Source organism: Erinaceus europaeus, chromosome 9 (assembly GCF_950295315.1).
Source record: "Erinaceus europaeus chromosome 9, mEriEur2.1, whole genome shotgun sequence".
In the NCBI taxonomy this organism is placed as follows: domain Eukaryota; kingdom Metazoa; phylum Chordata; class Mammalia; order Eulipotyphla; family Erinaceidae; genus Erinaceus; species Erinaceus europaeus.
The window spans coordinates 38,055,286-38,070,585 of record NC_080170.1 but is presented as its reverse complement, the minus strand read 5'-3'; the positions used below and the strand labels follow the sequence as shown (position 1 = coordinate 38,070,585).

The window sequence follows — 15,300 nt, the reverse complement described above, 5'->3', positions numbered from 1 at the left end:
GGGGTCAAAGGAATCCTCCTGCACTGCTGGTGGGAATGTAAATTGGTCCAACCTCTGTGGAGAACAGTCTGGAGAACTCTCAGAAGGCTAGAAATGGACCTACCCTATGACCCTGCAATTCCTCTCCTGGGGATATATCCTAAGGAACCCAACACATCCATCCAAAAAGATCTATGTATACATATGTTCTTGGCAGCACAATTTGTAATAGCCAAAACCTGGAAGCAACCCAGGTGTCCAACAACAGATGAGTGGCTGAGCAAGTCGTGGTATATATACACAATGGAATACTACTCAGCTATAATAAAAAATGGTGACTTCACTGTTTTCAGCCAATCTTGGATGGACCTTGAAAAAATCATGTTGAGTGAAATAAGTCAGAAACAGAAGGATGAATATGGGATGATCTCACTCTCAGGCCGAAGATGAAAAGCAAGATTAGAAAAGAAAACACAAGTAGATCCTGAAATGGAATTGGCGTATTGCACCAAAGTAAAAGACCCTGGGGTGGGTGAAGGGTGGGGAGAATTCAGGTCCATGAAAAATGATGAATGACATAGTGGGGGTTGTATTGTTAAATGGGAATCTGGGGAATGTTATGCATGTACAAACTATTGTATTTACTGTTTAATGTAAAACATTAATTCCCCAATAAAGAAATAAATTATAAAAAAAGAGAGGTATTAGTTCTTCTTTGAAGGTTTTGTAGAAGTCATTCGTAAAACCATCAGGTCCAGGACTTTTATTTTTGGGAAGGTTTTTGATAACTGTTTCGGTTTCATTAGCTGTGATGGACCTGTTCATGTTATCTACTTCCTCTTTACTTAATTTTGGAAATTGTGGGTATCTAGGAAATCATCCATTTCTTCCAGGTTCTCTAGCTTGGTGGCATATAATTGTACATAGAAGCCTCACATGGTATGTTGAATTTCTTTGGTGTCTGTTGTGACACAACCAAAAAAGAAAACTACATTCCAATATCTGTTGCGATATCTCTTTCATTTAATATTCAATTTATTTGGGTCTTCTTCCTTTTTTGTTTTGTGAGTCTGGCTAAAGGTTTGTCAATTTTGTTCACAGTTTTGAAGAACCAACATTTACTTTCGTTGATCTTTTGTATGGTTTTCTTATTTTCAATGTGATTTATTTCTGCCCTAACCTTAGTGATTTTTGTTCTTCTGTTTCCTTTAGGGTTCCTTTGTTCTCCTTCTTCTAGGTCTTTAAGATGTGCAATCAGGCTGTTTATTTGTGCTTTTTCTTGTTTCCTAAAGTGTGCTTGTATGGCTATGAACTTCCCTCTCAGTATTGCCTTAGCCATGTCCCAAATATTTTGATAGCTTGTGTTTTCATTTTCATTTTACTCTTAAAACATTTTGATTTCTTCCTTTATTTCTTCTTTGACCCAGTAGTTGTTAAGGAGAGTGTACTGTAAAGCTTCCACATTTTGGGACTATTACTAATCTTTTGTTGATTGTTAAATATTAGTTTAATTCCACTGTGGTCTGAGAAGATGCTTGGGATGATTTCAATGCTCTTGAGTTTGCTGATGCTGTCTTTGTGGCCTAACATATGGTCTATCCTTGACAATGATCCATGTGGACTTGAGTAGAATGTGTATTCCATTTTCTTGGGGTGAATGACTCTGAATGTAGTTCTAGTTTATCTATCTCCTCATTTAGCTCCCTCATTTGATTATCCCTCCTTTATTTATTATCTGCCTGGATGATCTGTCCAGTTGAAAGAGTGGGGTGTTGAAGTCCCCTAATATGACTGTGTTGCTGTTAATATATTGCTGTAGCTGTTTCAGTAGATGTTTGATGTATTTAGATGGCTTCTCATTGGGTGTATATAGATGTTAATAATTGTTAAGTCCTCTTGATTGACTGATCTACTGAGCATTAAGTAGTATCTATCCCTATCTTTTAAAATTTTATTTATTTTAAAGTCTATCATGTCAGATATGAGAATAGCGGTTCCTGCCCTTTTTTGTTGTTCATTGGCTAGTATAGTAGTTTTCTATCCTGTCATTTTGAGTGTGTGTTAGTCTTGTTTGGTTAGGTGGGTTACCTGTAGATAGCATATGGTTGGGTTGTGTTTTCTGACCCATCTTCCTACTCTGTGTCTTTTAATAAGTGAATTCATGCCATTGGCATTTTTTGATATCAAAGACTGAAGATATTTTAATACCATTCTTGTACAGTTTTAGAGTTTTCTCATATATGGCCTATTTATGGTGGTATGATTGTTTATAGGAGACCTTTCAGAACTTCTTTCAGGACAGGCTTGGTGATATTTGATTCTTTCAACTGTTGCTTGTCTGAGAAGGTTTTTATGTCTCCATCTAGTCTGAATGACAGTCTAGCAGGATACAGTCATCCTGGTTGAAAGTCTTTCGCAATAGATATCTTGCTATTCTCTTCTGGCCTATTGTGTTTGTGTGGAGAAGTCTGCTGCTAATCTTATGGGTTTCCTCTGTAGGTGACTCTTTGTTTTTCTTTTGCAGCCATTAGGATTCCCCACCTATAAGGGGGAAGCTTCACAATTGATTAAGCAGTAGTGTTGCAGGGCTCTCCCTTCCCTGCCATTCTACCATTCATTCCATGTCAATCTCTCTCTCTATTTTTCCTAAATAAATAAGTAAAGTTAAAAAAAGAATCTTGAGTTTTATTGACAGATTTTCCTTAATTCCTTTATTTATTTTATTTTATCTTATTTTAATTTATTTATTTGTTTATTGCCACTAGGTTTATCACTGGGGCTTGGTGCCTGCATGAGAAATCCACTTCCTTTAGCAGCTATTTCTCTCTCTCTTTTATTTTTCTCTTCTTTCCTTTCTTCCTTTCTATAGAAATTTAGAGGGGAGAGGGAGATAGACATGGAGAGAGAAACACCTACAGGCCTGCTTCACCACTCATAAAGCATCCTCCCTGAAGTTGGGGCTTGAACCCTGGTCCTCAACCATGATAATGTATGGATTTAACTAGGTGTGCCAAGACCTAAAACTTATTTTAATAGAGACAGAGAAGTTGATGGTGGGAGGGGAGAGTGGGGATAGAGACAAAGAAACATCTGTAGCACTGCTCAACACTCTTGAATCTTTCCCCCTGCAGGTGGGAACCAGGGGCTTGAACCTGGGTCCTTGCACATGGTAACATATGTGCTCAGCCAGGTGTGCTATCACCTGGGTCAAGAATTTCCATTTTTATTTATAAGAACACTCTATAATGCTTCTCATAGGGAGTGTACCAGTTTGCATTACCATCAACAATGCAACAGAGTTCCTTTTTCTGGACACCCAACACTTGTCATCTCTTGATTTGTTGATGTAAGCTGTTATCACAGGTATGGGGTGGTATCTCATTGTGGTGCATTTTTCTAGTGATAAGTGAAGTGGCTCCTTATTTTCATACGTCTGTGGATCATATGCATGTCTTCTTTAGGAAGCTGTTTATTCAGATCTTTGAGTTTTTTCAGATGCTTTGGGGTTCTGTGATTCATCTATCTCAAACCATATATATATATATCTTTAAAAAAATCTAGGGTTTGACAATAAATATGTTTTGGGCTGATGATGACATTAAAGCATGAGGAACTCTACAGGCTTTTCTAATTAACACTAACAATACAGACAAGAACTGACAGGTTATGACATCTGTTTCAGCATCAGAACACTTGCACAATTTGCTCCTGACACTGTCACTTTTCAGTTGAAAGTTAGTCTCCTGCTCAGACACAATGTATCTGAATGTTTCTTAGTCTCCATTACTTGCTATTTATTATTCAATAAATTTGCCCTTATTGAAGTTTTGGGAAAATTGTGATCTTGGCACTGTAACCAGTTCAGATTTGGAGGTAGTATGGATTTCAAAGTTCTCTGTTTGGGGTTGCTTTGTGTGTTTTTTGCCTCATATATTTATACACCTATACCGAGCAACATTGAAGAACAATGGAAAGTGAGGATCTTGGATGCAGCTGCTAAAATTTCTACTTTTGTGGTAAGATGATTATTTTTATTTTGGTTATTTGATGTCTTGTTAGCTAAGAATCAGTTGTGTATGCCATTTTGAGTCAATCACTGCTTATTTGTTAATAATGTTTGTTCTTTATTTTACCAATGCTCTTATTATTTTATATGACATAATATTCAAAATATCTGTATAAACAATTGCCTGATTCACAGAGTACTATTTTTTCTTAAAGAGAGAGAGGAGCAGTATTTTTTAATTATTATATTTATTTATTGGATAGAGACAGAAATCAAGAGGGAAGGGTGGGATAGAGAGAAAGAGAGACAGACAAACAGACACCTGTGCACTGCTTCACCAGTTGTGAAGCTTTCCTCCTGTAAATGTGGACCCGGGACTTGATTGTGGGTCCTTGCACATTGTAATATGTGTGCTCCACCAGGTGAGCCACCACCAGGCCCTGAGAGACTATTGTTATCTGCCTTTTTATTTATTTATTTTACCTTTTGTTGCCCTTTTTTTTTTCTTTTCCCTCTTGTTGCCCTTTTTTTTTTTGTTGTTGTTGTTGCAGTTATTGTTGTTGTTATTGATGTCGTCATTGTTAGGACAGGGAGAAATGGAAAGAGGAGGGGAAGACAGAGAGAGGGTGAGAAAGACACCTGCAGACCTGCTTCACCGCCTGTGAAGCGATTCCTCTACAAGTGGGTATCCGGGGGCTCGACCTGGATCCTTACACTGGACCTTTCGCTTTGCACCATATGCGCTTAACCTGCAGCGCTACCGCCCAACTCCCGCTGTTATCTGTTATGATTATTTCATATACTGAAAGTTCAGACTGGCTGATGCCTAGGAAATCAGAACTTCATCAAAATTATATTGACAGGAGCTGGATGGTAGTGCACCTGGTTGAATACACATGTTATAATGCAGAAGGAACCAGGGTCAAGCCTCCAATCCCCATCTTCAGGGGAAAAACTTTTCAAGTGGTGAAGCAGTGTTACAGGTGTCTCTATATCTTTTCCCCTCTTTGTCACCCTCTTCCTTCTTGATTTCTGGCATTAAATAAATAAAGGTAATAATAATAAAAAAGTATATTGGCAGAATATCCATTTCCAAAATTCTACTTTTATCATTTTAGCTACAAATTAACCCCATCACTGTCCACGTGTAATGATAAAATTGTGCTCTTCATATTTGATATTGTATATGGTTGACTGTCTTTGATTTTAAAAAAGATAGGAAAAGCACATTTAATTACTTTATGGTTTATTCTAGTAAAATCAACTGGCTTGGGCTATTCTATGGAAGTCAATTTTGTCAGTACTGAGTTTTATACCTCAAACTCATGTTACCTTAAGAAAACAAAATTCTTAGCATAGGATAAGGAAATGAAAAAAAAAAAAGGAGTTTTTGAAGAACTGACCTTGGAAAATAAATACATTCTTATGGACTTCTATGCTAATTGGAAGACTTGGCTTGGCTGAACAAAGTTCCTCCATACTATAATATGTTCGTACTCCTTCATTATGTATTTAAAAACATCTTTGCAATCTTTAAGAAAATGGAGTAACTTATCTATGAGAGGGAGTCACAGCAGGGGCCAGGTGATAACACCTGATTGATTGCACATGTTAAAATGCACTATGACCCAGGATCGAGGTCCCAGTCCCCTATTGCAGGAGGAAAGCATTGCAAGTGGTGAAGCAGTGCTGCGGTTGTTTATCTCTTTTCCTTTCTATCTCCCTGTTCCCTCTCAGATTCTGGCTGTCTCTATCTAATAAGTAAATCAAGACAATTAAAAAAGGTAAAAGAAAAGAGAGAGAGTCACAGTCTCTCTCAGAATTTATTTATTTACTCATGAGGAAGACAGGAGAGAGGAGAGAGAGAGAGAGAGAGAGAGAGAGAGAGAGAGAGAGAGAAAGAGAAAGAATCAGACATCACTCTGGCACATGTGCTGCCACTGATTGAACTCAGGACCTCATGGTTGAGATTCCACTGCTTCTCTTCCTGGACCATGCCACAGTATCTCTTCAGTATATATAAGCCTGTGGAACGAATTTAGGACTTCACATGTGCAAGCGTTGTACCGAGTCATCTTCCTGTCTGCCATGATTCATTTTTAACATAGAAAGAGAAATGCCAATAATAAAATAATCATGGGCAGGGGTAGATAGCATAATGGTCATGCACAGAGACTCTCATGCTTGAGGATCTGAAGTCATAGGTTCAATCTCTGGCACCACCCTTAAGCCAGACATGATCAGTGCTTTCATAAAAAAAAGACAAAACAGAACAAAACAAAAAAGTAAAAGAGGGGAGTCGGGCTGTAGAGCAGCGGGTTAAGCGCACGTGGCACAAAGCACAAGGTCCGGTATAAGGATACCGATTCTGGGCACATGCTCCCCACCTTCAGGGGAGTCACTTCACAAGCAGTGAAGCAGGTGTCTATCTTTCTCTCCCCCTCTCTGTCTTCCCCTCCTCTCTCCATTTCTCTTTGTCCTATCAAACAATGATGACAGCAATAATAATAACTACAGCAATATAACAACAAGAGCAACAAAGGGAATAAATATTAATTTTTTTTTAAAAAAAGTGAAAGAATCATAACTGCTCTTAGATGTGAAGACCAGGTATGCCAAAACACTTCTGGTAAAGTGCAAAAATAAAGGCTCTATAGAGGAAGCAGGAGGTTCCTGCTGTCTTAGGGTTTAAGAAGGCAATAGATAGTTCTTCCTGTAATCAAATTATTTGGCAATTGGGTTAATTTTGAAAAATCCCTTTGTTAGGATTTTCTGTATCACATGCAATATCACCATAATTCATGTCCTTTGACATTATGTGTATATAGTTGTGCCACCAGTTGCTTCTGTTCTCCCTGGCCTAAGCTTTTAAGAGAGTCAACATATCAAAGACTCAGTCTATGGTCTGTGCATTAAGAAGATTGAGACATTCAATCAATTTTCCCCTCTCATATTAATTAAATAGTGTTTTATATGACTACAAATTAATAGGGGTGCACATAAACACCATTCCCACCACCAAAAGACTGTGTCCCATTCCACCACCCTCCCCCCCCCACCCCCCGTGAAGCTGAATATCTATCATCACCCTCAACCCAGAGATTTTTACTTTGGTGCCCTACTCCACTCAGTCAGATCCTGCTTTGAGTTTCTGTTGGGATATATGTAAGCTTGATAGAGCTTAGGAAAAACTCCCCCATCCTTGGATGGAAGTCTGGGAAAGACACCACCTTGTAAGTCTCTCTTGCCAAGGTGAGCAAAGGAGAGAAACCATCTCTCAGACTTAGTTCTTCCCTTCCAGACTCTCAAGCCCACAGAAACCTCACTGTTTCTCTCCATTAACTGCAGGCTACATGGCTTCCTGCCTTAAGGTTCATTCAAAATTCACATAGTCACCCAGAGATCACACAACCACATCACTTTTGATCACGAGAGAAAGCATACTCCATCACACACCTCTCTGACATCAGTCAGTGAAGCACCAAACTTTATTTCCTTATAGATTTGATACCTACCATGCTCTGTTTATCTTTACCCTATCTCACCCTGCTGACTTAACCCCTATGTTTCTCTCAAATACCTTTGGATAATTAAGTTGCTTACATCATGGAGAATAATTGTCTTGACCTTTATGTATCGCATCAATTCCTGTCATGCCAGCCGCCTACCATAAGGCCAAGCTGACCTTTAAGAAACCTGTAATTCCTGACATGTTTGAAATATGTTATTTGTCTAAATTCCTGTTTAAACCCACGTTCTTCTGCCATTAAATGAGAGTGCGTCCATTCTCCCCGTTTCTCTTGTCTCTATTTTGCGTTGTCTCATAAGTGAGCAAGGAAGAATCGGTCAGTTTGCCTTCCTGCTGGACTTCACCACATGGGAGTGCCGGCCAGTTTCCCTTTCTGTTCTTCTGTTTATGAATGGGATCATCCCACACTCATCTTTGTCTTTCTGACTTAACTCACTTAACATAATTCCTTCTAGCTCCATCCAAGATGGGTCAGAGAAGGTGGGTTCATGTGTTCTTAAAACTTTTAAAAATCGGTTCACCAAATGAAAAATTATATTGTTACCTATTTAACAAAAGCTTGACTAAAGCATAATCTATTTTCAGTTGGCATGAAAAAACTTCAAGCATGTTTGCTCATTCTTCTTCTAGCGTTTGCCCTTCTTCCATAGCCAGTCAACAGCATCAGGTTGAGCCTGATGCAAAGTTTCGAGACCTCCTTTGAATCTGGAGAGGTGGCAGTCATTGACTATGTGGATCATAGTCTGTCTGTAGCCACAGGGGCAGTTCGGGTCGTCTCTGGCTCCCCAGCGATGGAACATAGCGGAGCACCGGCCATGGCCTGTTCGATAGCGATTGAGGAGGGCCCAATCATAATGTGCTAGGTCAAAGCCGGGTTATGTTATTATGTAATAATAGATACTAACATAATAATAAGATATTGTTTACTTAGTACTTAATGAGCTCCAGGAATTTGTCTGGGTAGATTAAAAGTTCTAGTTTAGGGGTAAGAGATCCCTCACCTCATAAAGTCCATGCTGAACCATTCAAGACTACTAAGGTTTCTGGTCCCTGAATGTGAAATAAAGAGAAAGAAAGAGAGAAGAATAGAAAAAAAAAGAACTGGAAAAGCAGAAAAGAGGAGAAATGAAAGGAAAAAATTCATTGAGATAGAGCAGTGTGACATAGCCTCCTGATTGAACACGCATGTCACGGTGCTCAAGTCCCAGAGAAGCTTTACAAGTGGTGAAACGGTGTTGAAGGTGTCTCTCTTTCTCTTCCTCTCTCTATCTCTCCCTCCTCTCTTAATTTCTTTGTCTTTATTCAATAAATAAGTCAATAAATAAAATATTTTAAAAAGTCCATTGAAAGCAGTGGAAATAGCACAGATATAATGCCTTGGTGAAGTCTAGTAGGAAAAAAGGAAAATCCTAACTCAGTAAAATTCTACTACAACCCACTAAATGATTTATTGTGATTACTGTTAAGACCAAAATTGCATAGAGAAAGAAATTAAAATACATGGCAATACAATGTCTATAGACCATTATCATAAATGAAAAGAGGAGAGTCTTTCAAAAATAGCACATTTTAAGGGCTTAGAAGGAGAGACTAAAGTGTAGTATCTGGAATTTTAATAATTGTAAAAAACTGGGAATGACCCACAATTCTATCATTAGGAGGGTGGCTAAATGAACCATAATTCAGTCATACCGTAGAATGTGCTATGCATCATTTCAATGTAATTCTGGTGTCTGCATGTACTGATATGGAAAGAACCCTAAGTTCCACAGCTAAGTTGAAAAGCATAGTAGCGAGAAGTATCTATATTTTTAATGGGGTAACCTACACAAAATATAATTACATATTTAAGTGTGTTAAGTACATTTCCACTAATTAGTGAAAGAGCTGCATAGAGACCTAGAGGCAAAACCAATTTTGCTTAAAAAGTATTTTAGGCATGAATATGTGCTTATATGGCACTTGCATATTAAAGATAAATAAAAGGTTAACATATGCAAATATAAAAAGGAGTGCAAGTGAGAGCTCCTGGAAACCATTAAGAGACACATACACACACACAAAATAAAAGAGACACGTACACAAAAGATAATGCAACAAATGTGAATTTAGAGAAAAGAGCCTACTATTCAATGGTCACTACCACAACACTGTCTTTCTTCATATCAGAAACACTTGCAGTGAGGGAGAAAAAAACAGAAATTAAAATAGAACAATTTGCTTCAGAAGTCATATTTGGTATGGTCATATTTTATAGGATAAGGGAGCAGATTTGGCTGAGACATTTATTGGTTTCACTTTAGAGTTTCTGCATACTTCCTTATCATTAAGTACAAGAATTAGATTCTCTCTACCAATATCTTTGAATAACATTGTTATCACTCCAAAACACAGAAGGCCTGAGAGTTTCAAAAGCAACAATGTCTATACAGCATTACAAACATTTCTAGGAACATCCTGTTTATTTTGCTTATGTTTTCTTGTTCTATGCAGTAGAAATTATTTATAGATGAAAGTGTTTAATTTTTTTTTTTTTTTGCTTTTACAGGCCATGTGTTTTGAAAATATAGGCATCATGAGATTTGATGAGTTTATTTCCATGATACTCAAGCTGGATTACACTGAACCATTTTCGGATGAAAACATCACAGTTACTGATATGACATTTGCTAACATTCCTGTACGTCTGTATTTGCCAAAGAGAAAATCAGAAATCCCAAGACGAGCAGTCATATATATTCATGGTGGTGCTTATTGTTTAGGAAGTTTCAGTAAGTCATCATATAAAGAGAAAGTATTAACTGTTTTTTATAAGAACTATTTATGCAGATATACACACTAATATATATATATGTATATGAATATATACATACTTACATGTACAATGCTTAAGTATAGTTATACAATTAACTTTCTAGTAGGGAGACAGATATAGACATATATTTGACAAAAGAATACACTCTCACCATTGTCACTGGTCATCTCTATCAGGAACAACACAATGGACTCCTTTGTGGGCCCCCATAGGACTTTGCCCTCAATATGGATCAACAATGGTAGGGAATGTTCCATTCTCTGAAGGGAGGTTGGACAACATACTCTACCTACTACCTGAGGAAGAAGGTTCCTGAAATTGTGCAGCCTCGAATGTTCCTAGCCTTGACCAAAGAATGTGAGCTCAGACCTACAGGGATGCAGAGGTTACACAGGCTCCTGTGCTGAATTTGGGCCCCAGATCAAATTGATGGGGTTTAGAGTTAACAATATTTATATATTTTTCCCATATTTTGGGAGCTATGCTCTTCCTTGTTTCAGTATTCTAGTCCTTTTACCAACCATCTCCTCAGACAAAAACCTGGGTCCGCCTGCATATTAAATGTCAGGTGAAGGCAAAAACTAGTAAAGTCATAGGCCCTCTGGAATATACCTAAAGTAGACCTACTAGCTTTTTCCAAAATAGAGACCCCAAATCTTCACCTGCAATATTCTTGCCTTTAGGTTCATGACTAGTCAACAGTTCGTTCTGCTTTATATCGTAACTCTTTTTCAGCCACCAGGTTCTAGATGATACCATGATGCCAACCTGAATTCCTGGGCATAAGACCCCACCATATGTCTTGGAGCCCTGCCACCCCAGAGCCCTGCCCCACTAGGGAAAGAGACAGGCTGGGAGTATGGATTGACCTGTTAATGCCCATGTTCAGTGGGGAAGCAATTACAGAAGCCAGACCTTCCACCTTCTGCACCCTATAATGATCCTGAGTCCATACTCCCAGAGGGATAAATAATAGGGAAGATATTAAGGGGGGATTGGATATGGAGCTCTGGGAGTGGGCGTTGTGTGGAAATGTTCCCCTTTTATTCTGTAGTCTTATAAATATTTCCACTTTATAAATAAATAAAGAAGTGTAAAAAAAATAAAAGAATACAGAAGGGGCCAGGTGGTGGAACACCTATAACACACATGTTACAATGAACAAGGACCTAGGTTTGAGCCCCTGGTTCCCCCCTGCAGGTCTTCATGAGTGCTGAAACAGTGCTGCAGGTCTCTCTCTATCTCTCTGTCTCCTCCTCCCCTTTTAATGTTTATCTCTCTCAATAAATAAGGATAGTAAATAAGTCAATTAATAAATGCCTTAAAAAAGAATATGGAAATTGAATTTACCCAAAAGTTAGGGTTAGACTACTTGGTATGATGGTGGAAGAAAAGATAGCCAGGAATGGAAGAATTCAGGTTCCCTCCACTTAATAATTTCCTTGGGGGAAACAATGCTTTATAGGACAGTTATTGATGCATGAGTACAATTCCTTATTTCACCACCCCCAAGTCTCTCTTCACCATCATGCCCTGGGTACTTGGAGCCCACTTCCCATATCCTTGTTGTCTGCGGTCTTTTTTATCCTAATACCTGGAAAGTGAGTTTGAGAACATTAGACAGCCTTGGTTTTTTTTTTTTTTTTTTTTTAACAGAACACTGCTCAGCTCTGGCTTATGGTGGTGCAGGGGATTAAATTTAGGACTTTAAAGTCTCTGGCATGAGACTTTCTTTGCATAACCATTATACCATTTCCCCCATCCCAGCATTGGGAAATCTTTTTTTTGACTTATTTATAAAATGAAAATATCGACAAGACTATAGGATAAGAGGGGGACAATTCCACAAAATTCCCACCACCAGAACTCTGCATCCCACACTTGAAAGCTTTCCTATTTTTTTTTAATTTTCTTTAAGTACATAGACACCATTCCTACCACCAAAAGACTGTCCCATCCCACTCCTAGCCCCAATTCCCTGTCCCATGAAGTTTTCCTATTCTTTATCCCTCTGGGAACATGGATCTAGGATCATTATGGGGTGCAGAAGGTGGAAGATCTGGCTTCTGTAATTGCTTCTATGCTGAACATGGGCATTAGCAGGTCAATCCATACTCCTACCCTATCTCTTTCCCTAGTGGGACAGGGCTTTGGAAAGGTGGGGATCCAGGACACACCAATAGGGTTGTCTGCCCAGGGAAGTCAGGATGACATCATGGCATCATCTGGAACCTGGTGGCTTAAAAAGAGTTAAGATATAAAGCAGAACAAATTGTTAAATAGTCAGGAACCTAGAGGCCAGAATATTGAATATGAGATTTTGGGTCTCCATTTTGGAAATAGTAGCTAGTAGGTCTATTTTAGGTATATTCCAAGGGGCCCATGACTTTACTAGTTTTTTGCCTGAGCCTGACAGCTAATATGCAGGTGGACCCAAGTTATTTTCTGGGGAGATGATGTCATAGTAGGGAAAAGGACAAGAAAGCTAGATCAGGGAAGAACATAGCTCCCAAATATATGAAAAATATACAAATGTTGTGAACTGTGTACCTTATCAATTTGATCTGGGGCCCATATTCAGCACAGGAGCTTATGTAAACCTCTGCGTCCCTGGAGGTCTAAGCTCACATTCTATGTTCATTACTAGGAACATTCTAGGCTGCACTAATTTTAGGACCCATCTTCCTCGAGTGGTAAAGTGTGTTGCCTGACCTCCCCTTGGAGAATGGGACTGTCTCTACCATTGTAAATCCACATTTAGGACAAGGTCTTATGGAGGTCCCCCAAAGGGGTCAATTAGGTTATTCCTTTTTTAAAAAATTTCTTTATTGGGGAATTAATGTTTTACATTCAACAGTAAATACAATAGTTTGTACTCTGCTTTCCCTATTTAATAGTCTGGACACCTTTGTTAAAGATTATATGTCCATAGGTGTGGGGGCTTACTTCTAGGCTCTCAATTCTATTCCACTGGTCAGTGTGTCTATTCATGTTCCAATACCAAACAGTTTTGATGACAACGGCCCTATAATACAATTTGAGATCTGAGAGTGTGATGCCTCCAGTTCTGTTCTTTCTTCTCAAGGTTGTTTTGGCAATTCTAGGTCTTTTCTGGTTCCAGATTTCTATCATTTGTTCTATTCTCCTAAAAATGTAGTTGGGATCTTGATGGGGATAGCATTAAATTTGTATATTACTCTGGGCAGTATTTTCATTTTGATGATGTTAATTCTTCCAACCCATGAAAATGGAGTATCTTTCCACTTCTTTGTGTCTTTTTCAATTTCCTTGAGGAGTGAGTCATAATTTTCAGTACACAAGTCTTTCACTTCTTTGGTTAGATATTTTATTGGTTTATATTTTAGATATTTTATTTAGATATTTTATTGTTTTTGTTGCTATAGTAAAAGGAATTGATTTCTGGATTTCAACTTCTTCTAGCTTAGTGTTTGCATAGAGGAATGCCACTGACTTTTGAATGTTAATTTTGTAGCCTTACACCTTACTGTATTACCTGATGATTTCCAGTAGCTTCTTTCTGGATTCCGTAGATTTTTCTATGTATACTATCATGTCATCTGCAGGTAGGGAGAGTTTGACTTCTTCTCTTTCAATCTGTATGTCTTTAATTCCTTGCTCCTGCCTGATTGCTATGGCAAGAATTTCCAACACAATGTTGAATAGTAATGGTGATAGTGGGCAGCCCTGTCTAGTTCCTGATCTGAGGGGACATGCTTCCAGTTTTTTACCATTGAGTATGATGTTGACTGTAGGTTTGCTCTATATAGACTCCACTATCTTGAGGAATTTTCCATCTATTCCCATTATTTGTAGTGTTTTGATATAAAGGAATGTTGCATTTTGACAAAGGCTTTCTCTGCATCTATTGATATGATAATGTGGTTTTTGGTCCTATTTTTATTGATGTGATGGATCATGTTGATTGATTTATGTATATTAAACCACCCTTGCATGTCTGGGATAAACCCTACTTGGTCATGATGATCAATCTTTTTAATATACTGCTGTATCCAGTATATTAAATGTCTAGAATTTTATTCAATATTTTAGCATTATTTTCATCATATTGGTCTGTAGTTTTCTTTTTTGGTTGTGTCCCTATTTTTATTATCAGAGTGGTGTTGGCTTCATAGAAGCTGGAAGGGAGTATTACAGTATCTTCAATCTTCTGGAAGACTTAAAAGTAGAGGTACTAGTTCTTCTTTGAAGGTTTTGTAGAATTAATTTGTAAAACCATCTGGTCCAGGACTTTATTGGTGGGAAGATTCTTGATAACTGTTTCAATTTCATTAGCTGTGATGTACCTGTTCATGTTATCTACATCCTCTTTATTTAATTTTGGAAGTTCATAGGTATCTAAGGAATTGTCCATTTCTTCCAGGTTTTCTAGCTTGGTGGTATATAGTTGTTCATAGAAGCCTCACATGATATGTTGAATTTCTGTGGTGTCTGTTGTGATATCTCCTCTTTCATTTACTATCCAATTTATTTTGGTCTTCCCCCTTTTTTGTTTTGTGAGTCTGGCTAAAGATTTTGTTCACTCTTTTGAAGAACCAACATTTACTTTCGTTGGTCTTTTGTATGGTTTTCTTATTTTCAATGTTATTTATTTCTGCCCTAACTTTAGTGATTTCTGTCCTTCTGATTGCTTTAGGGTTCCTTTGTTGTTGTTCTTCTTCTAGGTCTTTAAGTTGTGCAATCAGGCTGTTTATTTGTGCTTTTTCTTGTTTCCTAATGTGTCCTTGTATGGCTATGAACTTCCCTCTCAGTATTGCCTTAGCTGTGTCCCAAATATTTTGATAGCTTGTCCTTCATTTTCTTAGAACTCTCAAAACATTTTGATTTCTTCCTTTATTTCCTCTTTAACCCAGTAGTTGTTAAGGAGTGTACTGTAGAGCTTCCACATTTTTGGGACTATTACTAATCTTTTGTTGATTGTGAAGTGTTAGT

General features: G+C 38.0%; 1 protein-coding gene across 2 annotated transcripts in view; it reads left to right on the top strand.

The window, feature by feature from the left end:
* The first annotated feature begins 3,695 nt into the window (after window positions 1-3,695).
* AADACL2 (arylacetamide deacetylase like 2) overlaps window positions 3,696-15,300 on the top strand; it is a 28,941-nt gene continuing 17,336 nt past the window's right edge. Inside the window, exons 1-2 of one of the 2 annotated variants that reach the window (XM_060197640.1) lie at window positions 3,696-3,995; window positions 10,063-10,194. In XM_060197640.1, the coding sequence (XP_060053623.1) occupies window positions 3,858-3,995; window positions 10,063-10,194 (270 nt within the window). In that variant the 5' untranslated portion in view covers window positions 3,696-3,857. Of the gene's footprint in view, window positions 3,996-10,062; window positions 10,286-15,300 lie in introns of both variants that reach the window. The other variant, XM_007529566.2, reaches the window with a different exon arrangement.